Source organism: Stegodyphus dumicola, chromosome 2 (genome assembly GCF_044657685.1).
Source record: "Stegodyphus dumicola isolate Sdum_Otavi_A_Nest chromosome 2, ASM4465768v1".
Lineage (NCBI taxonomy): Eukaryota > Metazoa > Arthropoda > Arachnida > Araneae > Eresidae > Stegodyphus > Stegodyphus dumicola.
In genome coordinates this window covers 37,361,463-37,386,480 of record NC_140769.1, presented here as the reverse complement: position 1 = coordinate 37,386,480, position 25,018 = coordinate 37,361,463, and the positions used below count along the sequence as shown (strand labels likewise).

Sequence of the window (25,018 nt, the reverse complement as noted above, 5' to 3'; positions counted from 1 at the left end):
CGAAAGAATGTACTTGTATTTCTTGTTTGGTGCGGTATTGTACAGACATATTTTGAAGGGGTAAATGTGGAAAATGTCGAAGAAATAATTCAAGAAACAGCAGCTAGTCTTTCTAATGATGAGCTCAAGGAATTAACTGAACAAGAAGAAAACAAAAATGTTGACAGCAGTGATTCAGAAGAAGAGCAAAAAGAACTTTCGATGGCGTTTGTAAAAAGGAGTTTGTCTACCATAACTGAAATAATGGATCAATTCATTGAAAATGATTCGAATTTTGACAGGAGCTCAAAAGTAAGGCATGGTGTTAGAGATGCTCTATCCATTTATGAAGAACTTTAAAGAGAACAATGCAAAAGAAAAAGGCAAACAACATTAGATGCTTTTGTCACAAAAAGGCAGAACACTGAAAACGCGGAAGGCTAACTAAATATGACTGACTTAGAATTTTATTTGTTTTTTTTTAAGAATATTCGTTTTGTTATTTATATTTTGTTTTTATTTTTGCAAGAAATAATAATGTGGTATTAATTTGGGCTTTAAGAATTAAATGTTTGGTTTTATTTTTATTAAAAAAACATACTTTTTAAATTTAATACCTAACCAATTTCCTAGCCATCTTCCCCTAACCCCAATATTTACATGTAAATATAGCCTCGTTTAGCGCTGTTTCGCATTACGCTCTACTTTGATGGAACGTATCCCCAGCGTTAAGCGGGGTCTTACTGTACATGATATAGTATAGCAGCCAGCCCTTTAAACATGATATGAAACCAGATCCAACTACCAGTAGTCAGTAGTCTTAACCAGTTGTAGGAAAAATCTGAAGAAAATACTTGCAATATCGTGTAATCAGAAATAACTATGTGTTGCATAGCAGGATTACTTTTTCAAGTGTCGAGGTAGAGAATACTTTTTTTTTTGTTTGTTTCTTTTTCTTTATATAGCTATTTGTCCATGGTATTCATTACATATATTCTCTATCATTCATATAGAATACAGTCAAAAGTCTTTAATCCGGACTCGTCGGGACTTCGGTGATTCCGGATTATAGATCATCAGTTTAAATCTGGTAAGATCGCATGCAGAAATTATAAAATTAAAAATATGAAACCGTAATTTATAAAATAAAGAGCAATTATGATCTAACAGGTATCAAAATTTACAAAAAAAAAAAGCTCAATATTTATTTGTTTACTTTATTAAACATTTCTTTAAACGCGTGCATGCGTAAAGCATGCATTACGCCTAGTCGAAATTAGAAAATTGCAACCAGAAAACTATTTGATGTGTATTCAGGTTATTTATAATGACGAGGAATTTGATTTAACCCTTTAACTGTCAAGTTATTTTGATGATTTGGGTACACAAATTGTCAAATTTTTTTATTGGCAAAACCAAATGTAGCCGAAATAAACATCTCCCGATATATAATCGCGTATGACAATACAATGCACTCAAAAAAAAAATTACCCCGAGAAATACTCGGGCGTGACATTTTCAAACACCAGTGCTGTACCCGAGATAATCTCGGGCATGACAGTTAAAAGGTTAAATCATATCAAAGACAGAGTACATCGAGATGAAATACTACATTTAGTAAGGAATTATAAGCCGAATAAAATAAAAACATCTGCCCTGAAGATAAGGATAGTGCTGACAGATCAACGTCCAGTTCATTGCGTGCCGCTACGTTATTAAAAATGAATTATTAAAAAAATGTTTAGTCAGTATTTTAATTAGTATTTTAAATTAACATTTTCTAGACATCTATTGCTTTAAAAACATTGCTTTAAAATCTGTAAAGAAAAATCCTCAATCGCAAAAATATCAAAATCCAAAGTAAAAATTTTAAGTATTGAAAAAGTAGCCATTGTCATTGATTGCAGATTAATCGACTTGTCAAGGGGAAAATATATATATACATATATATAGTATATTCAAAATAAAAGTATCTAAAAATTAAAAAGCCTATGACTTGCACTAAAGCTGCAAAGTAATAAACCAATAATTCATAATAAGAAAACTGTGTCCCTTGGAGATGGTATGTGAAATGTTTTATTATTATAAATTATTATGAATTATATTTATACATACATTCCAGCTTTTGCTTGCTGTCTTCTCACATGTAGCCACTAACATCTTTTTTATGAATCATATAATTATAACAATGTAAAAAGATACAAGTGTGGTGAAGAATGGGCAAGCAGATTGTGCCCATTACGATGTATGTTAAGAATGTACTTCTTAAGAATAAAGAAAACAATATTTTATCAGCTGTGATTACATGTATCTGAATCTCCTCTTATTATTACATATATAAAGAAGCAGTCTTCTTTATATCAAACTAGAACCAAGGTCCCTTCAGGTACATTTAAAGAGGCTGAAAGATGAAAATTGCAGTCTGGACTACAGGACTAGGGTCACACATTTAGAAGCACTTAACTTCTGGTTTATGACTGTAATAACAAGAAGGTATGCAGAACCTCTTTATTAAAGTTATATATATATATATATATAATACAGTCAAAAGTCGTTAATTTGGACACCCATAATCCGGACCTCAAAGCTAAAAACTTTCTGCGCATGCGCCGCGTTGACACATGCGCATAGGCGTTTACGCGTGCGCGTTGTTGTCAGTGGTGATAAAGGCAAAGCATGTTTTGTTTCCCTTAAATAAAGCTACGACTAAACTAAATAAAATTCTTGCTTTATTCCGTAAATAAAATAAAAGAGCTAACACTGTAGCCTTTACATTTTAAAATCATTTGATTGAAAGCAAACTAGCATAATGCTAACTGATAATCACACAAGAGAACAAAAAAAAACAAGATTCGCCGATACCAGCGTACATATATATTATACTCGGCCAACCCGCCGATCTTGACGTCATCGGCCAATCAGTGGCAACCACGTTAGCTCAGCGCCAATCGACCTCCGATCAAAATTTGCATGTGGAAAACTAAAGCCAACAAACGGCCCTCTTTTCCCCATGCAAAGACAAAAACAAAACTTTCACGGAAGTTCATAGTTCAATTCTATTATACGAAAACACTTATTTTCTTTAAACACTGAAAACATCTAAACAAAATTTTCTTAAATTAACAGCAGTCACTGCTTTTGTAAATAAGTCGGCAGTATTTAATTTACTGGTGATAAATTCAAGGTCAAACACTAACATCATTTACTAGTCTTCTAACAAAGTGATATTTTACGTCTATGTGCTTAGTTCGGCGATTTTCTATTGGCGATCTAGAAAAATCAATGGCAGACTTGTTATCACAAAATAGTTTACACACTCTTAAATTAAACTTTAAAATTTCATCTTGTAAGACATTTTTCGTCCACATTAATTCCTTCACTGCTTCAGATAAGGCGATATACTCCTCTTCCATGGTTGATAAACTTACACATTTTTGTTTAACAGATTTCGAGATTACCGGTACTTCATCTAAATATAATATAAATCCTCCCATGGACACGCGGTCATCTCTATTACTTGCATAATCAGCATCTGAATAACAATATAAATTTAGATGTTTAATCTTCAATAAGTTTAACTTATATAATTTAGTACTATTGAGATAACCAAGCAATTTTAACAATGCTTCCCAATGCCTAATTCCAGGATTCTCCTGAAATTGTGATAAGATATTTATTCACTGCATATGAAATATCAGGCCTTGTCCTGTTAGCTACAAAAACTAAACATCCTAACAGATTTCTAAAGTGTAATGTATGCATTTCCGCAACTTCTGCACTTGTAGATGGACAATCTAATTTTGTAAGAATAGTGCCCTTAGCTATGGGAAGTGAAGTTATTGGTATCTGGAAATGTTTAAATTTTTCAAAAATTTCTTCGATATATTTTTGCTGATGTACAAAAAACCCATTTTCATTCTCTAAGAATTCAATTCCAAGTAATGTTTTAGTTTTGCCTAATACTTTAAGATCAAAAAACTTACTCAGCTGTGAAATTATTTTATCTATCACATAGCACAAAAACATCCTTGGGATATCCCAAGGATGTTGCTCGCGGGATATGCGCACATCCTCAGGACATCCCGCGAACCTCCTAAACACCTCCTCCCGAGTGCTTAATGTCACATCCCGGGATATCCTCAGGACATCCTAACCAAGTCCCATCGACAGCGTGCGGGATGTTATTAGGATATGAACTCCTACTTACTACATCCTCAGGACATCCCGGGATATCCCACAAACCTCCTAAGCACATCCCATTATATCCTAAAAACATCCTATCTATGTCCCATCGACAACATATGGGATGTTATTAGGATTTAAAGTCCTACTTACTACATCCTCAGGACATCCCGTAATATCCCAATTTCCTCCTAAACTCATCCTCCTGAGCGCTTAATGTCACATCCCAGTATATCCTTAGGACATCCTATCTACGTCCCACCGACAGCGTATGGGATGTTATCAGGATTTGAAACACTAGTTACAATATCCCTTTAACCTCTTAAATACATACTCTCAACTGCTTAGTGTCACATCCCAGTATATATACAGAGGAAAATTCCAGTGAAAGTATGTGAAGGTGTGATGATCTAAAACCTACTTTTTTTACACAGATAGTCTTAAATCCTTCTCCTATGGTTACTATGGAAAAATCAGAAATGTTGAAAATATTTATACAACTTATTTTGTTTTTAAATCTGAATTTGTGAATGTATTAAAACTGAGCAAGGAAATTAAAATGAATTATTAATACAAAATATTAAAACTGAAAATTTTGCTTTTATTTTTAAGATATTAAAAATCTTTTGATCATTTTTAAACATCCAATAGCCCCCAAATTGAATTATTCATAATTAAATTGTTTTACAAAATCAGTTTCTAATTTCAGTTAATTTGTATTAAAAATTGAATAATAAAATTTGCCATTTAATAATCTTTACATAAATGAATCATCTTTCTTTAAAACATGTAAGGAATTTATAGTGTTTTGATGACATTGTTGGGAAATTGTTAAAAGGAATAAATTGTATTTTTAAAACTAAATCAATTCCTAGCCTCAGAATAAATAAATATGTTTTCGTAACATGAGAATGCTGCAGGCTTTTTTATATATTTAATATTTAGTTGTAAAAATTTGACATTATGTTAACAATTCTTTATATCATTCAAAAGGTAACTCAAGAAGCTCTTCTAAAATTCTATCTTTCTGCTCATACAATTAAAAAAAAAAAATCTGAAAGGCCTCAGATTTTAGCAGTCACTTAAAGAGGCTAAAAGTTTATGAATGCATAGATTATCAATACAGATGGGGCAGTGGAAATAGCAAAACATTTTATAAGATACTGACACCAGAAAGTTATATATCTTTTATATATTTGAAAAATGAAGAAATGTATCATGTAATTATGTAGAAATATTAAAATGTTTTCAATTAGATATATCATGAATTAAATGCATTTTAAATCAATCAGATTAAAAATTTAAAAAAGCATTGTTAAGAACTGTGTGTAATGCTTTTAAATAGCTTGGCTTGTTAGTCAATAATATATTAGGTTTTAAAGGTAAATATGTTAAATTTTGCCAAATGGCAAGACTTGAATGAAAAGCGAAACAAGTTTACGACTGACGATATGAAGTCACATTTCAAAACTAATAGCCCTTTTAGATTAAAAAAAAAAGTTCTGAAAATAATTTGCAATGGTTCATTGGTATTATTTTATGCAAAATTCAGTAAAATGAAATTTACCCGTTGAAATCAGCACCAAATTAAACTTTGTAAATTCTAGCGCATGTTAAAGGTTGTCTCATCCAGAATTTTATTACTAACCATTCATTTCAGAGCAAAATAAAACAGTAATTGCCATTTATATGACAATCAATATCAAAAATTTAAATCTGCATTTTACGCAACATAGAAAAACTTCAAAAGATCTACTGTTTACCATGCAATTAAGGCATTTTATTCTGCAATCAACTCTACCAATTATTAATTCCATTAAGTATATTCAGTTTACTCTTTCTGCTCAATATATGCTATGTAAAATTTTCCATAAATTTATTAATTCATTTTATTTTGAGGTGAGCTTTTATTCAACTCTCAATGTCAATGAGAATGTTTAGTTCATTTTTTATTCGGTCTCAAAAGAGAAATCAAAATACGTGGATTTATGTATGTGTATTTATGAATCAAAATACATGAGAAATCACAGTGAGAAAAGCACTGCTACCTTAAATTGTGATTATATATAACAAATGCAGTGAATTATAGTTAAAAAATAGTGAAAATATTTATATTTCTGAACTATTTCATATATAACATTTTCAGTTTCGCATATGTGGCAATTTAAGAACTTTTTTACGTATACCAATTTTTTGAAATATCTGCAAATTTTTGTATCTTCAAGGAAAGCTTATTCTTTCACCTTTAGTATATAAGTAATGGTAATTTACCAGATAAAATTACTTAATAGGGAATACAGAAAAATATCTAACCACTTACCTTTGTGACTTCATCTGCAGAGAGACTAAAAAGTAGTTCAGCTAAATCTGCTATAATAAATATTTATAATAATGCTAAATTATGCAATATCTATTAATATGACAAATTTTTGTAAAGCTATTTATTTGGATGAAAAATAAACACATTCAGAAATTTATGGCATTATATTATGATTAACAGAGGAAAAACACTTTTCAAAATTCAAAATAGTTTTTATTAATCCAATTTATCACATTTTATTTGAATTCATGAAAAACAATCTTATATCCATGTATTCTTATGTATATAAGAACTCTTGATAAATTGGATCTCTGTCATTGCCTTTCACAGCACCTAAAATAAAAAAAAACACTTACAATTACTATATGTGAATATAATTCATAATTAAATTTAAACAAATGACTATTAGAATGCAAATTAAAGGAAGCATTTAAAATATTTTAACATTTAATACCTATAAACAGAGTAGCAATTATTTGATTTTTCGATTATAGTAAAATAAACATGGGGGATGCCTTTTAAAATTTTTTATGTCAGAAAATAAACTCAAACCACCAGCTGAACATATGAGCAGTTTTATCAATCAGCCACTGGTAGGTAACCTGGATACTGAATCAACATATAAAATTGCCAAGATAAAGAGAGAAACAAAATTATGATAATCACATCTTACCTATTCATAAAACTATTTTAAATTTAATGTGTAGGCAAGTCCAAACAGAATGAGAATGAATTTATTTTGCAACACAAAGTAAAGTCTTGCAGGAGCAAAAAAAACTTGTCTCATGAGATTGGCAAGTAAAAAATAATTAACTGCATCTGGTAACATTTATCTGACAACACATAAGTAATTGTTAGCTACGTGCAGAAAATAAAATCTGATCAGGGGCGTAGCTAGAGGGGGGGAAGGAGGGGCATCTGTCCCCGGGCGCAGAATCCAAGGGGCGCCAAACTGATGTTAGAACATTTTAGAATTAAATGTTTTCCATCCTTGGCAAGCAGTAGGGGGCGCGAAATCTTCAGTTGTCCCTGAACGCTGAAAACCCTAACTATGACTCTGAATCTGATCATGTTAATGCAATTTTAAACTTTTGAATTTAACCACAGAAATTTACCAAAGAAGTACTTGTAACAGTAGTAAATGAAGATGTGGCTAATCTTTACTGTATGGTACACCTTGGTTTCTGTCTGAAAAAAAATCGCAAAGTGGTTGTTTGTGAAATGTGGAAGCCCATTGCGTCAAATAAGTTTTTCGGTAACCCTAATGTTGATAATGTTGGCGAAAGTAGCCTTTAGAAAAAAAAAAAAACTTTTTTTTTTGTCAATAAAAAGGAGTTATTTCAAATATTGCCAACTTGTTGTGATAAATTTAGTTTTGAGCTACTTTTTTTAATAGTAAACCTTTTGTACGGTCCCAGGTTTTTGGTTCTTACCATTCTTTTCAATTGCTGTGTTTGGTTGCACGGAAGTGGTATGGTCTTGTATTTTGAACATGCTATTTATTATTTTGGTGTGGGTACCATCGTTTGAGTATGTCTGAGGTGACTAAGAGACGAAAAATTGAATTGAATTGCTTACCTGGAGGATGGTGGTGGGAAGCCTAAACATATGCATGTGAAAAAAAAGGTACGTGAAAAAAATGACGTTTCATTTATTTTTTTGTCTCTGTGTGTTAATTTTTGTTAGAAGATTTGTTGTTTAATGTTTTTATGTTAGGAAATATGTATTTTTGGTAACTTATTCCTCTCTGTTTGTGTATTTTTGGTTGTCTGTGTGTTAAGACAGTGGTGAATATTTTCTGGTAACTATGATATTTTTAACTTTCTGATTTTCTTAAAGTGAAAATAGATCAATGTGTACATGGACAAAGTTAAGGCAGTGCATAATGCCCAGTTTGTGCAGTTCTCTGTTTTAATAGGTCGATGTGTACATGGACAGAGTTTGTGTATGTCTTTGACTTCTTATTTTGGTTTTGTGTAGCGGCCACCTTGAAATTGGTGCCGATCCTCTCAGGTGACGATCTTGATATAAAAAAAAGAAACGATTCGCCAAGGGTTACAGTAGAGTAAATTTTTACCAAAGATGTTTTACCATAATCACCATTTCAGTGGTTTAAACACTAGTGGAGCAGTATGCAGAGATGAAGATTTGAGTTTTGTTTACACAGCATGATGGTTTAGGCACTCCAGCCATTACAGTGAACAAAATTATAATAAACATAGCCACAATAATTGTCTATAAATATTGATGTATAACACTGCATTAACTAATATATTTCTTATGCTAGTATATACAGAATCCTTAATCGATGGGAAAATCAGAAGACTGTGCATGCATTTTCCTTTAACTGAAACATGGATTTGACCATACAAATCTCAGTCTTACGGGACATGCCACACTATGCAGATAGACAGTAAAAAGTGCTTGCGTTGTTTTTATTTGTTAGAGGTATGAAATAAATATACTTCTAGATTTTAATTTTTTCTTTTCTTGTTTTACATTTGGATTACCTATCAAAAAGTAAGGAATTTTGATATTATTACAATATCGGAGTTAAAATAACAATTATTGGACATGTTAAAGTAATGAAAATTTTAAATTAGGTTAAAAAGTAACCCTTAATGTGGCATATTTTTGAATTAAACTCTATCGACATTAAAAACAACAAAACGTCCCTCTTTATTAAGGACTTTAATTAACTAATTTTAAATACGGAGCTATGAATGAATTTTTTCCCTTGCATGTTATAATAACTGAAACAAAATTACTCTGATACAGTCAAAATTCCTAAATGCAAGTACATAAAATTTACTTTAGCAATTTAAAGAGATGGGACACACTGAACACATGAATAAATTTCTATCAAAGAATAATTTATTAAATTTGGCCTGTTCCATAGTAAACTTTAACCATTAGATTACATTATTACACCATGTTATCAGTTTGAAAAGCAAGTCATATGCCAGATCTTGCATGTAAATGAAATGCACAAAATAATATACAGATTATTGAAAAATGATGTATACCAATGTTTATACATATGATTAAATGTAACAGAAAATTTACTGTCACAACCACATTTTTAAGTGAAATGTATTATTTTAACATTTTACAGTATTTAAGGTATGACATTAAATGCAACATTATGTGCCTGGACATAAGTTAGTAAATTAAAAAAAAAATAATAATAATAATCAAAGAATGAATGTCATAAAAAATTTCAAAAACAAGCAGAATTTAATTTAGAAGACCTTTAGACACTTATGATAAATAAATTTGAGAATTCTTCACCCAAAATTAAATTATAATTAACTAAAACCAGTTTGACTGACCTTCTACAAAATCCTTCAGCTGCAATTTTTTCTAGCTTGAAAACCAAATTCTTCTCCACATGGTAATAACATCTTAACCAGTTGAAATTCCTGCAGAAAGTTTGATAACACAGTAATAGAATTAATAGACTAGAAAAATTAACACAAAAGTATAGAACATCATTTAAACTTAACATTATTACAAATTTTGGTGCTTTCTGACTATCTGCAAAGCTGTGAAAATTGGCAAAATGGTTAGTTTACGGTTCATATCTACTGCTCTGTTCACAAGTAGTAATTCAAATAAGCACTTTATAAGAAACAAGAAATTTTAGGATGCACACACACAAAAATATATATATTGGGTCAATATTCACATATTTTTCATCCAATGGAATACTATTCAGAAATAAAGATTAAATATAAAGCATGTAAATACATGTGTGTGGTATGCATATTCATAGTTTGCTATTATTGTGTGCATACTCTTGCTGTTTTAGCATAAGTTGAAGCTGTGAGGGCAGATGATAAGAAAGTATCAGAATTTTTCATGTATAAGAAAACATTGCCCTGAAAATAGTATCTCAATTGTTTAGCACTGACATTTACATAGCACATTAGAAATATATAGTAATATATGTATAATAAAAAGATAATTGCATATTATTAATTCATTTTTTTAAATGCCAAACTTTAACAATTCTTTCACATATAACTAAAGAGAATTCTTTCACATGAACATCTAAAATCCATTCTTAACTAAAGAATAAATAATAAAACCATGTAAATTTCTTATCAAGCCCATCATTTCCGAAATGTCTACTTCTGAAAGTTCCCAGCATTTCTCAATATATTATTAAATTTCTAAACTAAGCATCAATGATCGTCATGTTCGCTAATGTGGCAATATCTTTCACACTTCTTTGTTACCACAAGTAACAAGTAGGCTTCAATAAATCTTTAACTGTTACATGCTACTTTTGTCTAAAATTTGTACAAATAATAAAATTAAATGAGCTCTATATGCTCAAAGAAATAATTTTGTATGAAAATTTGTATGTTATATATTGGCCTGATTAATGATTCAGGAAATAATTCGGGTTTTCGAAGTGCTTCCAATAATTCAAATTTCAGCTTGTGTCAAAATAAAATCTATAACACAAAAGATTTCCTTATGAACAATGCATTTTAACATTATTCAATCACTGGCAATCACACAGTACTGATTGCTTCAATAAACATTACTGTAACTGTGTTATTTAAAAAACTGTAATGTTTTAATTATTTCCTTAATTAAAACATTACAGTCTTTTCCTCCTTCTAACACCAAAAGAAAACCCAGATAAGAAATATAAAAATATCAGTAAAAATAAATTATATTATTGAATGACACTTTACATTAATTACACTTATGCATATATTATTTTATTATAAATTATTTCAAAATCAAAGAAGAGAAGGAGGAGAAACTTTAATATTGACATTTCTAAAATGATATAAACATTAATCATTTAGCACAATTTGTTATTTCAGGCAAAAAGAATTCACTTTTCTGGATAGCATTTATATTTCCATCTCACTTTCAATGAAACATTAAGAGAAATGCATATAATTTAAACACCAGTTTATTTTATTTATCAGACAGATTATGTCAACTCGAAAAAACCTATCAGTAAAATTCGGTAGTAATAATTCTGAATGTTAGGCAACTTGCAAGATTCAACAAAAATTATCAATACTTTTACTATAATGACAATACTACAGTAACATGAACATAAAATTAAACTGCATATAACTATAAAATAAGCCAGCATATAATAATGGTGCATTGGTTCCTAAAACAATGGGCTCAATGAAAAAATACATGTATTATGGTAGCTATTCATATTCTTCAGCTTTCCTAATATTCTCATGTTCACTTTACATAACTAAAGTATCTAAAATACAATAAAAATGCAAACAATATTTATGAGAAAATGATAAAAGCATTCATAAGCATTTGATTGAATGACCATATTTTGTCTTCCTGCAAGTCGAATCTTAAAATGATATGCAGTTTGAAAAATGCTTAATCCTTTTATAAAATATTCAAAAAAGATTAAAAAAAGGTACTGTTCTGTTATCAGGACCGGGTTCAGAAATGTATTTATGTATGCTTGTATATTTGTATGTTTGTGTGTCTACATATACATATCTATGCACATACTTACGAACACAGGTTCATACATTTCCGATTCTGGTACAGAACAGTACCCCCAAAAAAACTTGAATTACAAACTAGATTAAGATAATGTTTCAACCATACATATTTTGGACAAAACAATGCAAACTCTTATTTTTATACAATTGTTCAAACTATTTAACATAAATTTATTGCTGCAATAAAATAATAAGCAATCTGATCACACATATTATTTTGAAACTGAATGCATAAACTAGACTAAAAAAAATTCAGTCATAAACATTTGGATAGCAGGGCAAATTAGATATTTGAAAAGACAGCCAGCCATTGAGATACACGTAATTCACGACAGAATAGTAACAATTCATAAAGCTGTGAAACATTTAACTGTCAAAATGACATAAATAACATAAATTCGAAAAGCAAAAAAAGTAAACATACAAGTATTGCAACTGAACTTACCTTTCATGCAACAAAAAATATCCATACAAGTTAACCTCATGGCGCAACCATTTTGGATTTCGTTTCAAATCAGACAGATGTTTACGGATTTGCGGAAGAATACGAGGAACTAGTAGTTTGCCGGATACAATGTGCAATGAAGCGAAAGAATATAGTTCTGTAGAACTTCCTACATTATTCCGTAATAAACAGTACTATTTCCTAATTTTTTCTTTATCTAATTAATTAATTAATAGGGAAATAGTTAAATAACGCCGAATTCATTTTTAATGAAATGTAAAATTTTGCATGCATGGGACGACCACCTTCCATCCAATATTTCTGAGAATATAAACAAATTTTGGAATCTGAGAGTATCAGTAAATAAATATATAGAATATCGCCTCTCAAACGACCACTTCTGAAAGTGACCAATAGTTCTGAGATTATAAATAAATATTGATATTAAGCATTATTTTTATAAGACAACCATCTCTATATAAGACCAAAGTTTCTAGAATCTTGGATAGTCATCAGAGATGTATCTTTACTGCGAAATTATCGCACGACTGTAATTCAATATCAATAACAGATCGCGCGATTGAAAAACATTTTCTGTCCTGTAATTAGAGGAAAAAAATTTTCCTTATGAGGTATTTCTCCCGCTTTCCTAGCGTGCCTTCGTGGTGTAATAGTTCTGCACGCTGGGCCGGTATTTCAGAGGTCCGTGGTTCGATTCACGGCGAAGGCGGTTGCTAATTTTTCATCTCCACGGCTTCCCCAAAAAATCTTAATGTCTCTACAGTGGCGCCCGAACTAAAAAGGTGTTGGATGAGGTATATCCACACCCAGGATTTAGTGATTGGATCCCCTTTAAAAAAAAGTCGGCCTTTAAAAAGAGAAGTAATATAAGGTATTTCTCCCACTTTCCTAGCGTGTCTTCGGCCCACCAGCGGCCGAGCGGTAAAGTCGCTGAACCCTGGTAGTGCAATCCGAGGTTCGAATCCCGCGAACAGGCTGGCTGCATGGGTGTTTTCGTGGTTTTCCCCACGTGTAACGTGTATATGAGCCACTTTCCCTTAGAAAGTCTTCCACGAAGACATCCCTCCCCTTAGGCAGATAGCCCTAGTGTGCTTTGCCATAATTAAATACACCACCACCACACCTAGCGTGTCTTCGTGGTGTAGTGGTTCTGCACACTGGGCCGGTATTCCAGAGGTCCATCCTTCTATTCCCTGCGAAGGCAGTTGCTAATTTTTCATGTTTCCTGCTTCCAAAAAAATACCTAATGTCTCTATACCCAAATTTAAAAAAAAATTCGTTTCCGTAATTAAATATATATATATCTAATTTTACCTATATTTGTAGTAGGGTTTGTAATCTGTAAGTAATTATACATGTAATTTATACATTTTTTATTAAAAAAATATGTTATTTAGAATTTTGCAAATATTCTAGAAAATGCTAATCCATTGAAAAAAATCTTTTCCATAACTAAATAAATTTTTAAAAACGTCAGAAAAAATAGCAGTTAAAATTAATAACAAAATAACAAGAATAAATCAGCAATCATATCAATATTTTTAATGTACAGCATTTAGAAACAACTTAGTAAAATACATATGAAAAATAAAATAATGTGCAAGTTTCAGATGTGCAATGTCAAAAAATTAAAACTGGTAAATTTGAGAACAAATATCCTCAAAATGTTTGACAACGAAAGTCCTCCGGACAATGCAGAATGAATGTCCTCAGGATGTGAAATTGGTGAACTCCTCAGGACATCTGAGAATCAACATCTTCAGGACATCCTGTCATATCCCGGGACATAGCGACTTAAATAAGACATCCTCAGGATGTTAAATTACGATCTCCTCAGGACATCTGAGAATCAACCTCCTTAGGACATCCTAAGTATGTCCCGGGATATTGCGACTTAAATAGGACATCCTGAGGATGTTTTGTGCTATGGGGGTATACTATATTGATCTTTACTAAAAATCACAATATCATCTACATATAACAAGAGAATTACATTTGAACCCTTATAAACACAATTACACCATTGTATTTTCTTAAAATGTAGATTTTCTAAAGTACTTTCAAATTCACAAAACCATTCACGGCCGCTTTGATGTAGACCGTAAATGGCCTTGTGTAATAAACACACTTTATTTTCCTCTTCGATAAATCCCTCTGGTTGGGTCATATATATTTTCTCATTTAGGTTTGCATATAAATATGCATTCTTTACATCTAACTGACAATTAGTCTATCCACATAAACATACTAGTATAGTGAAAAATATTCTTATGATTGAAAAATTTACTACAGGACTGTAAACGTCATCAAAATCTTCACCTCTTTTCTGCCTGAATCCCTGTGCTACTAAGCGTGCTTTGTATCTAACCACTTGATTCTTTTCATTTCTTTTTAGTGTATAGACCCATTTGTTTCCTATTATAGTTTTATTTTCTGGCTTTTCCACTAATTCCCAAACCTTTCTTTTCTTTATTGTGTCGATTTCTTCTTTCATTGCCTTATCCCATTCTTCGGCATTTACTGATTTTCGTGCTTCTTTAAAATTTTCAAGGGATAACTATTTCTACGGAATTTGCCTCTTCAGACACAGAGCTAGTCTCCTGTTCTACGAAATTAACTTTCCCCGAGTATTCGTTTTTTCCACTAAAATCAAACTTATCTTTTTCATATTTAATATTTCTTGCCTCACAATACTTTTCAATATCATTATAGGATCTAAAACGGGTGTCTGTTCCCTCTACATAATAATATATGTCTGTACTTATCTTTTTCATATTTAATATTTCTTGCCTCACATTACTTTTCAATATCATTATAGGATCTAAAACGGGTGTCTGTTCCCTCTACATAATAATATATGTCTGTACATGTTCCATCTGGCCTTTTAACTGCTTTTCTTTGCCAGTTTAAGTCTGATACTTCTTTCGGAGTAGATTTGTCATCTGACAACTTTATTTCTTCTCTAGAAATTTCCTGTTCTTCATCTGATTCTGCTAATTGCTCAGATTCCTCTAGTCTTTTAAATTTAGGTTTTGATTTCTGTTCCAGGATGCCATTTGCTGCATACAGTTTTTCATCAAACTTCACATTACAGGTTTCTATTAATTTGCGTTCTTCTGGCAGCCATATCCTATAACCCCTAGTTTCCTTCGCATATCCTACCATGATTCCTTCTTTACACCTCATTTTTAATTTATTCCTAATCTGTTTTGGCACGCCAACATAGGCTTTACAACCAAATACTTTAAAATAAACAACACTGGGTTTTCTATTTAGGAACATTTCATAAGGGGTTCGGTTGCTTTTATGACATACTCTGTTCCACGTATGTACGAAACAACCAAGAGCTTCTGCCCACCATTCTTTTCCCATTTTACTGTCATTAAGCATAGCTTTAACTGTGTCTAATGCCATTCGGTTAAAACGTTCACACACACCGTTCTCTTCTGGGGTGTACGCGTTCGTGCGTTTAACACTAATTCCATTTTTGGCTAAGTAACCTTCGAATTGCCTGTTACAGAATTCCCCACCATTATCGGTGCGTATACTTATTAATTTTCTATTCGCCAGTCTTTCCATTTGCCTATGATAATTCTTAAAGTTGTAGAACGATTCGTTTTTATTTTTCATACAATACACTGTTACTAATCCACTATAGTCATCTACAATAGCAAGAAAATATTTACTCCCACCCTTAGATGGAACTGGTAGTGGGCCACAAACGTCTAAATAAACCAACTGCAATGGTTTATCTGATCTCTTCGGAACAGATTTAAAAGTTATTTTACTAGATTTAGCAATAATACACCATTTACACCTCTCTGTTGGTTTTTCAATTTCTGGTAACCCTTTCACGCTTTGATTCTTACTAGCTTTCTTAATATAATCAATCAATTTAAGTGGCTAAATTTCTGATGCCATAGCATTGCATCGTCTATTTTATTTAACTTTTCAATTTCTATACCGTAACCAGCTTCCCTTTTACCTGTTGCATATCTAAATGGTTTTACGTGATAAAGTCCGTCATATCGTTTAGCGTAGCATAATCTATCCCAATTATTAAAGTATATCCACATCTTCCCTTTTGAAATCACAAAATGAGCACCAGCCTTTTCTAACCTTGCTCCCGATAATAAATTTCTTCTTAGATTTGGATTATATAACACATTATCTAACTCAATCCAATTTATTCGATTGCCTACTTTTACTGCAAATTTGACAGTACCCTTTAATAGTACTTTACTTTCACAATTTCCTACAGCTAAAGACATACGTATATCGTTTATTTCTTCGAAATTTGTCATTAAATTTCTATTATTACAGAAATGAGTTGTAGCTGCAGTATCTACGACCCAATTAAATTTATCTGCGTTACCTCCTTTATCTGTAGTTGTTACATAATTTTCTACTAACATTAATTCTTTATCTTTAAACTGTCCATTTTTATCGTCTATTTTAAACTTCTGATTTTTACTTACATTTTCTTTACATTGAGCAATTAAGTGCCCAAGTTTATGACATCTGAAACATGGACCTATTCTCATATTCCCCATTTTTTTCTTAGATTTAATTTTATTTTCAACTTTATCTTTCCCTGCGTTTAAACTAATAGTATTAAACACGCTTACCTTGCTGTCTTCTAAATCGGCAATTACCTGGCGAAGTCGGCTTTCTTCCCTTACCAGCTCTTCAGCAATTCTTTCCAGCATAAAATCTTCGTCCTTCCACCTATAGATCAACTGTACAATGCCGGAGTATTCCTGGGGTAATCTCCTTATTGCCTGGAATCCTTTAAAAAGATCTGCCAAGTTGTGACCAGCTTCAGCCAACTTCTTTGTAGTCATTCTTATTCTTGCGATGAATAAATAATCCTATTTCTTCATTTGGCGTATATCTAATACTAAAAAATTCATCCAGTAACTGAATTATCCTTGCTCTTGTTTTGGGTTCGAATTGCTTCTGTAGAACTTCCCACGCTTCTTTACCACTTGAACATTCTTGTATCAGCGGCCTGAACTCAGTTTTAATTCCGTAATATAATGTAGTGAAGGCTCTGTTCTCCCTCAGTGTGAACTCCTGCTTTTCACGCCTTGTTGCACTTTTATCTAATTCTTCTTCTTTGTCCTCTATGAAGCTCCAACAATTTCTATCCAGTAACAGCATTTTCATGTCGACTTTCCATCGATCCCAGTTGTCATGTTTAACAACTCAAAACCTTCAGGTAGTAATGACATCTTCAATTAAGTGTGAGCACAACGACTTGAACAAACTTCTAAGACAGGTCAGCTTCTTTTCGTGGATAATGGCCCTCTTCACCTACATTCCTTCAATGCTGAGTTGAACTGGATGACTGATTAGCTGTTGGCACTGGGCCCATAACCCTGTTGTCAGTGGTGATAAAGGCAAAGCATGTTTTGCTTCCCTTAAATAAAGCTAAGACTAAACTAAATAAAATTCTTGCTTTATTCCATAAATAAAATAAAAGAGGTAATACATTTTAAACATTACTTTACATTTTAAAATCATTTGATTGAAAGCAAACTAGCAAAATGCTAACTGATAATCACACAAGAGAGCAAAAAAAAAAAAAAAAAAAAAAAAAAAAAACACGATTCGCCGATACCGGCGTACATATATATTATACTCGGCCAACCTGCCAATCTTGATGTCATCGGCCAATCAGCGGCAACCACGTTAGCTTACCACCGATCGACCTTCGATCAAAATTTGCATGTGGAAAACTAAAGCCAACATTTAGACCTTTACGACTGCACATATGCGTGTGCGCAAGCGCAGAATACGTTTTCGCGTGCGTGTTTAATGTATAACGGATGGTATAAGCTAAAATTATGTAATTATCTATTTCAGTTAATGTTGATTGCGTTGTTCCTTAATCTTCGAAGTAGATCAGGCTTATTATTTTTTGCAGACTGTTAGAGCAATTTTATAAAAGTAAACTTGAACTTTCGATTTTGTCAAATAGAATTTCCGATGCTGGTGCTCCCAAAGGATCTACAAAACGAAAGTATGTTCCGATGTCCAATAAATAAAATGTGGAATTGCTGCAAAAAATGGATAAAGACATGAAGAAGGTGACAGAGAGGTTAGTGAAAACGAAAAAATTTCGATTGACAAGTTAGTCGGTATTCTCGGCACAGCAATTACGGGACTTGAACAGCGGAACTTTGTAACTGAACACAAAATTATGTCTGTTTATAGAATTAAAGAGAAAGTGTTATCACATAAAACAAAGCAACTTAAACAACTTACATTGAAAGAAATGTTTAATAAAGTAAACAAATAAATATTAAGCTCTTTTTTTTTTTTTTTTTTTTTTTTTTTTTTGTAAATTTTGATATGCTTTAGATCATAATTGTTCTTTATTTCATAAATTACGGTTTCATACTTTTAATTTTAGAATTTCTGCATGCCATCTTACGAGATTTAAACTGATGATCTATAATCCGGAAAAATCGATTATCCGGAATCGCCGAAGTCCCGACGAGTCCGGATTAACGACTTTTGACTGTATACATAATACAATAATTCTTTCCTTTGGCAGTCAGAATAAATATGTCACTAGAACAAATATGAAAAATGTCATAACAAAATTGTGTCATTGTTTTCAGAATTACCGGTACTGATGTTCCACACATTCTACACAGAATTTTGAACTATCTAACTAATCATACAGCTTAGTCATGGTCTTTAATATCTGTATACTCTTGATACTGCATACTACACATAACCATAGAGCTAGTGAACAGGAACTTCTAGATCAACTTGTATACCCATTCTTCAAAAAATATTACATCTTTGCTTTTATAACATATTGGTTTTTATAAATTATAATAAACTGTGATGAACAAAAATAGGACTTTAAGGATTAATTAAAAAATTATAAATATGATTAGTTAAAAAAATTAATCATAATTTCAGTTATATAAAATGGCACAAAAATATGGTACTTTCTGATTACCTACAGACCCTCTGCCGAAAAGTCGCAAAAACGCTTTGAGACAAAGCACTGTGTCGCCAAAATAGTTACATGGCAACCCATTATCTCATCAAAAAGTATTTATGTGGCAACCCAGATATGCATGTAGCCAGGGCTTAATTTCTAAGATTAGAAGTGCCGTAGCCCTATGGAAGACCGTCAGCAGAGAGGAACAAGAGTAAATATATAAATAAAATTACTGTTAAACTCTTTAATAATTTTAAAATTAAGTGTTAATTATTATCAAATTAATTAATAGCTATTTAATTAATGTTTATAAATTGTTATTTAATCAATAAGTATTATATAATTGATTAATTATAATTTAATTGATAATTATTAGATAATTAATTAATTATGATTTAATTGATTATTAGATAATTAATTATTATTTATTGAAATAATTAAAGATTGAAGTAATTAACTAATTAAAATTAAATAAAATGTAAAGAGATTAATTGATATTTAATACGCGATTTTTAATATAATTTTATTGTTAAAATAAAATTTTCAAGATAAAATTTCTACTGAAATTGTTATTTAACTACATAAAAGAAGTGCGGCAGCCTTCTTATTCAGGGCTCCGGTGCGTTCCGGCAAGAATTATAATTTATTACAAAACTAAGAAGCATCGGAACCGAAATCCGGTGGGTTCCGGACCAATTTCAGTTCTGATCGTAGGGGAGGGGGAAGTTCTTTTATCATCACAAAAATTAAATATACTTAAAGTATAGCTAATGAAAATTCCAAAGCGAAACAGAATGAGGGTATGAGTGGGTGGAAATAAAAAATGAGGGGAATCTTGGTGAGAGAGAATGTTCTCTTTGACCGCGGCTCTCTGTTAATATAATTATAGCCATCAAGCAGATGGGTGTCAGGGGTAAATGAGTCTTGAATCGGACTCCTAAATGTAAAGTTGCTGGTTACCCTTACCCCTCATTAGTGGATACTGTGGGAAGGCGATGTATAGAACGTGCTTGAGCAGTTTATCTCAGTATTTCCCCCTTATTCTACTCGCTGTCACTGTCTGCGAGGATAACTAACTGTAAGCATCGATAAACAATACGCTAGATACAATGGCATGGCAAGAAATTTAGGCGTTCCTAAACAAACTCCCCTAAATTTATTGCTTTTTTTAAAGGGAAAGGTTTCCGCATGCGAGTGAGGGGACTTTACTTGAACGTCTCATGTTCTCATGAGTTCGTATTTCTAGGGAAATAGAGTATTGCAAAGTCTGCTTATTGTTAAACTAAAACGTTAGGAATTCTAAATTTTGTTCCCTTTAAATTGTGATTCAGTTTTATAAAAAGAAGTACCGGCTAAAATTGTAATTTATCTTAAAAATTGAGAAGCACCGGAGCCGAGTTCCAGTGGGCTACGGCGCAATTTAAGCACTGCACGTGCATGTCTTCTCTTTTGGCCGATGCGCAAGGCAAAAGTTTTTGCAATTCTCCGATTTTCTTTTTAATGTGAAAACAGATCACTGGCTATGTGGGGGAAAAAAAAAAAACACAAAAAGGAAATATTTCTTAAAAAAGGTAGGTGTATTAGTACTGATATTTCTTGCTTTCTTTAATTTGATTGATTAACTGCTCTCATATGAAATTCTTAGTGCAGTACCAATTTCGAAATGGCTGTAGCTTTTTGTGCATTAGCTTGCTGAAAAATTAGTTGCCTAAGAGTCTACAACATTTCAGTGGGGGAGCAGATAAACAAAACATAACGACTATTTTAAAGAAGGAACAATTTAGATCAGAAAATTCGTACGTAAAGAACTTTGTTGAGGAGGGGAAAGGAGAGAATAAGTAAAATGACTATAATGAGAATAAGAATAAGTAATGAGAATAAGTAAAATGACTCTATCAAAGTATTTGATTATGAAATGTGGTCAAAGAATTACATACTAATTATTTTAAGTTATAATTACACTGTAAGCAATAACATGAAATAATACATTACATTTAAAAAATTATAACAAAATTATGAATACAGTGCTAAACTTTATTCAATAATTTTACATTGGTTGTTATTAATAACTTAAATGTTGTTATTAATAAATAATGCCACAATTTCAAAAGACTGAAATTATACAATTGAAATTTTACATAAATTTAGAAATATTTTTAATGAAATTAACATAAATAAAATATTTTACTCTTATGTTCCATTAAAAAATTTTCTTATCCGAAAGGTGCCAACTTACCTGTCATTTCGTCTGCTTGGTTTTTCATCATTATAATCTCTGTCATAGTCTCTGTCTCTATCTCTATCTCTATCTCTGTCCCTTTCTCGATCCCTTTCACGATCTCTAATTCTTTTTTCTCTATCAGCTCTGTCTCTCATAATTTTTTCATAATCATTTGGCCATAAAGGTTCGTACTCTTGACGAATATCCCAATCACCACCTAACAATGTAGTATTCCCTTTGCTTTCCTGTAATATATATAAAGAACAATCACTTATCAGAGGAGAAAAAAGAAGCTGCTCTGAGGTCTGTTCGAGAAATCATAAAATTATAATTACAGACTTGAACTTTTCGCTACAATTAATAGTAAGAATAGCCCTTTTTCCAAAAGAATTTTTGTATAGTCTCTTAATAGGATAGTTAACATAAGGTAATCAGCTACTGATTATTTTTACTTCAATTCAAGAAACTAATGCATCAATATAGAATAAATTGATAATGACTTCATTATACGGAATGCACGTTAATATATGGAGCTAGTTATATGAATTTCCTGAAAAACAGAATCTATTGCCACATTTTTATCATATTATAATACTATCTTACACAGCATAATTCACATAATAAATGATGATAATATTAGTTCAAAAATACTGATTTTCAAATAATTTATGTATATGCTAGAAATATACATCTTAAAATGACAATACAAATCAGTAACCTAGTTTCTTAAAACATATAAGTTTATTTGAATTTTTTATAAGATATAAATTTTAGGTAATTTTAAAAGCTATGCTTTGTATTAAATTTATTTAATATATCATTCATTTACATAAACATGTTACATTACCTTTGGTCCCAGACCAAGAATAGGAGTCTGCATTTCATCTACATCATCTTTTCTAGATTTCAGATCAACAACAGGTGGTAAAACAGCACCACCTTTTTTCATCTGCTCTCTCTTTTTAGAAAGAAAAGAAGTATAAAGTTACTTGATGCATGGGATTTTGATAATAATGACTTGATAATTTTTAATCATATAAATAATAAATTTTTATATTCCCTCTGAAAGAAGTAATCTAGACTTTTCAAAAATTATTTAGTCATTTCATATATGTGTATATATTAGTATAAAAAATAGAATTAGGTCTTTATGATTATTTTCAGAAACTAGTTAACTAAATTTCAGATATACAATAACAACTGCATAATTCAAGTACAGTGGTACAGAATGACTGGAAACAGAGTTAGCTTTACATATATATATATATATATATATAATTAACGATTAATATATACATACACACATATATATATATAATTAAGGACAAATGATTTAATTTTCACACACTTTTAATAAAAAAAGATAAAAAAATCTGAAAGCCTTTAGATTTTATCTTACACACAAAGGGGCTTTTTTGTAATGTTTTATGTGTTACTTTTATTTATTAAATATCATCTTCTTTACACTTGAACCACATAAAATTCAATTCAACAGCAATATGACAAAATATTTAAAAACAACATATCATTAGAATTTCTGATAGACGTCTCACTCACTGGAGATTTCCCCACCCCATACAGTGTAGCCACTGTTCGCTTTGAAATTGTTGAGTTTGTTAATCAAAAATTCTTTAAAGTTTTACAAAATGTGAAATTGCTAATAAACAAACTCGAAATCCAAAATTCGGGATTCCAGGTGCCTATGTTCGGGTGGAAGATTACATTATTCAAATCTTATGGCTTTATATACCATTCTTTTTTCACAATGTGAGAAATATACCTACATTCATGCACATTCTCCTTTATTTAATTTCTTTTAAAATTACAGGGCAATAAAATTTGGTGGCAACAATTTGAAAACTAATTCAGCCTTTTACAGTGAAATTCCATTTCGAGACTAATAGCCCTTCTGAGCTAATGCTCCTTTGGGTTAATAAAACACTTAGATATATAGGGAATCAAAAAGAAAAGATGCTACAGCTCCAGTATTTTCCTGAATACATCACTGCATTAAAGCAATGAGCATCTAAATCATGTCCTGTGGCATCATAGTTTAGTGATATAATCCCATGGCTCATTTTGTTCTGCAGAAGAAGGAAAATATTCTATCGATGTGTAACCATATTCCACAAGTGCCCAGCTGATGAGAGACCGGTGATTGTGTTGGCCAAGAGAGCACCTATGAGCATTGTCTGTTATCTTATTAATATGCCTGTAATGTGCATTCGAAATAAATACTCATCAACACTAATGGCAGCCCACACCATTATTCCACAATGATGGGATATGTATCATTTGAAAATGGTAAAGGCTTCATTCTGCTGTGACACCACTGCAAACATGCAAAATGATGGCTTGCTAACAATGAAATTAAATCACAATGATTTGCAGGACACTAAATTTGCTTCAGCTAATCATAGTGAAATTGTAAGTGTTGATATTTGTGTGGTGGAAACATTCTGCACACTTAACAAAGTATTTCCAGTCGTGAACCATGTGTCATGTACAAGTGATGTCATATGTTATGACGCTTGTTTCATTGCTCTGGGCAGCTTACATACAGCCCTACATATTTCTTTCTAGTTTCAATTGCCACCAAATGCAGCCCACAGCATCAACCTGTTATTCCACAATACAGCAGAAGGACCATTCAGCATTATAGAGCTCTTTGTGAATTTATTCATTTGTTGACACTGTGATTACACCTTAAAGGCATTACTTTATTTGTTCACGAGCAGAAACAGCAGAAAAAAAATCACATATGAGAGCCATGATACTATCAAAAATGATGCCTTTGGATGCTGTTTATATGCTCATAAACTGCAAGTTTATCATGTGCACTTTCACAAAAATATGCAAAACAATGTATTTACTTTTTCCTGATGTATCATTTTCTCAGGCAGTTAGTGTATTTATCCAAATGAAAACAGTTATAAATAAACTGAAGTACTCGTACATTCCTAAAGGATGCAGTTAAGAATGTAAGCAAGAATTGTTTTATGAAACAATTAAGAGGCTATAATTTCTAGAAAAATACCTTTATAAGATAAACATAAAATTATAACAGAATGAAATTCAAAATAATGACTGAACTTGTAAACTTACATGTGTCACTTTAAAAACTAACTTTGTTAACACATTTGTTTATTTACTTAAAACCAAGATTATTAAATATGCAAAATCATCATATTCTCCCCCCCTTCTACATATACACACTTTATGCAACTTTGAACTCTCATAATCCTGACTTAAACAATTCTAAGATGCTATCCATTAAAATCCACTCCTTAATTTCAGTACAGTTCCACAGAAGAAAAGGATATTAAAAAAATAATATAAATGCAATAAAATGCTAAAATATACTGCTATGAATTTT

At 31.3% G+C, this 25,018-nt stretch overlaps 1 protein-coding gene and 1 long non-coding RNA gene across 4 annotated transcripts in view; both read right to left on the bottom strand.

The window, feature by feature from the left end:
• LOC118179486 (splicing factor 45-like) overlaps positions 1 to 25,018 on the bottom strand; it is a 75,205-nt gene that overhangs the window by 32,605 nt on the left and 17,582 nt on the right. For all 3 annotated transcript variants that reach the window (XM_085810592.1, XM_085810593.1, XM_085810594.1), the window contains 2 exons: positions 22,490 to 22,600; positions 21,658 to 21,887 (listed from right to left, as the gene is read on the bottom strand). In XM_085810592.1, coding sequence (XP_085666718.1) covers positions 21,658 to 21,887; positions 22,490 to 22,600 — 341 coding nt within the window. The remainder of the gene's footprint in view (positions 1 to 21,657; positions 21,888 to 22,489; positions 22,601 to 25,018) is intronic.
• On the bottom strand, positions 6,682 to 12,772 carry LOC146998380 (uncharacterized). The gene is made up of 3 exons (XR_015039404.1): positions 12,437 to 12,772; positions 9,814 to 9,903; positions 6,682 to 6,814 (listed from the first exon to the last, which is right to left on the bottom strand). It is a non-coding gene; the product is annotated as an uncharacterized LOC146998380 (long non-coding RNA).